The 1,238-nt window shown below is 48.1% G+C and overlaps 1 protein-coding gene across 1 annotated transcript; it reads right to left on the bottom strand.

Moving 5' to 3' along the window:
- Nucleotides 1–542: 542 nt before the first annotated feature.
- Bcl2 (BCL2 apoptosis regulator) lies at nucleotides 543–1,234 on the bottom strand (the record flags this gene model as incomplete). The annotated part of the gene is made up of 1 exon (XM_010636278.3): nucleotides 543–1,234. A coding segment is annotated over one exon (354 nt), but the record flags the coding sequence as incomplete, so codon positions are not given.
- Between the last annotated feature and the right edge of the window lie 4 nt (nucleotides 1,235–1,238).

The following is a 1,238-nucleotide window of genomic DNA, read 5'->3' as shown; positions in this document are numbered from 1 at the left end:
TGAGAAAAAGAATCATCTTGCAGATGCTCTTCAAAGCTGTAGATATCAGTCATTTCAACTGCAGTCAAGGCGTCTCTCAACCCACAGCTAAGAATAACTCCTTACATTCTCCTAGATACAAGCAGTTTTCAGTAGAGACCACAACATTCAGTGGTTCTAGGTGGTGAGTAGTAGTAGGTGCCGGTAAACTTTAAATCCTACATACATTAGAGAGCACAAAGTATGTGGCAGATGAAAAATCTGTGCCGAGATAAAGCATCCATAGCTCAGTGTTCTCCAGGACACACAATCATATCCACTGTGGTCAGGAGTCCACGAACTTCAATCATGGCCAACTTAACGCTTCACAAGTACACTTTAAGTATTCCAAGGACAGAAACTACACTAGTGTTCTTCTTTGGGGAAATTTTTACCAGATGAATCAGTAGAGGTACTCTGGTGGAGTCTGTTCATCTAATTGGATGGTTCTCAAACTTTACTAAAGAATCCACCAGGAGAGCTTAGAACGCACACTGCCCAGATTCAACTCTGGGTATCTGGTTCATATATAGTCCCTGCAACATCCAGTTTTAACAAGCTACCTAGAGCCAGGTATCCCTGATCCTGGGAACATTAAATGCTCAGTTTGAGAAACACTGTAGGGGACTGCTTATAAAAAACATCTTACTGGATCAAAAATGACAGTTCATTAAGTTCAATGGCTGGCAGCAAGTTAAATACTTTTGGCGGCAAGGAATTATCAGTCAGGTTGGCAGGATACGCTTTGTCCACAGAAAAAGGGAAGATAGATACAAACCCGGTTTTATTTCACTGGCTCAGTAGCCTTCACTTGACCCAAGGGTCCACCCACACTCCTGCCTCGAATCTCAGACCTGAAGACTCAAGCCCAGAAGACGCATTCAACCAAACATGCACCTACCCAGCCTCCGTTATCCTGGATCCAGGTGTGCAGGTGCCGGTTCAGGTACTCAGTCATCCAGAGGGCGATGTTGTCCACCAGGGGCGACATCTCCCGGTTGACGCTCTCCACACACATGACCCCACCGAACTCAAAGAAGGCCACAATCCTCCCCCAGTTCACCCCATCCCTGAAGAGTTCCTCCACCACCGTGGCAAAGCGTCCCCTCGCGGTGAAGGGCGTCAGGTGCAGCTGGCTGGACATCTCGGCGAAGTCGCGGCGGTAGCGACGGGAAAAGTCATCGCCCGCCTGGCGGAGGGTCAGGTGGACCACAGGTGGC

Source organism: Fukomys damarensis, unplaced genomic scaffold, assembly GCF_012274545.1.
Source record: "Fukomys damarensis isolate Sample0158 unplaced genomic scaffold, DMR_v1.0_HiC HiC_scaffold_805, whole genome shotgun sequence".
Taxonomy (NCBI): Eukaryota; Metazoa; Chordata; class Mammalia; order Rodentia; family Bathyergidae; genus Fukomys; species Fukomys damarensis.
This window is presented reverse-complemented; position numbering and strand designations above follow the sequence as displayed.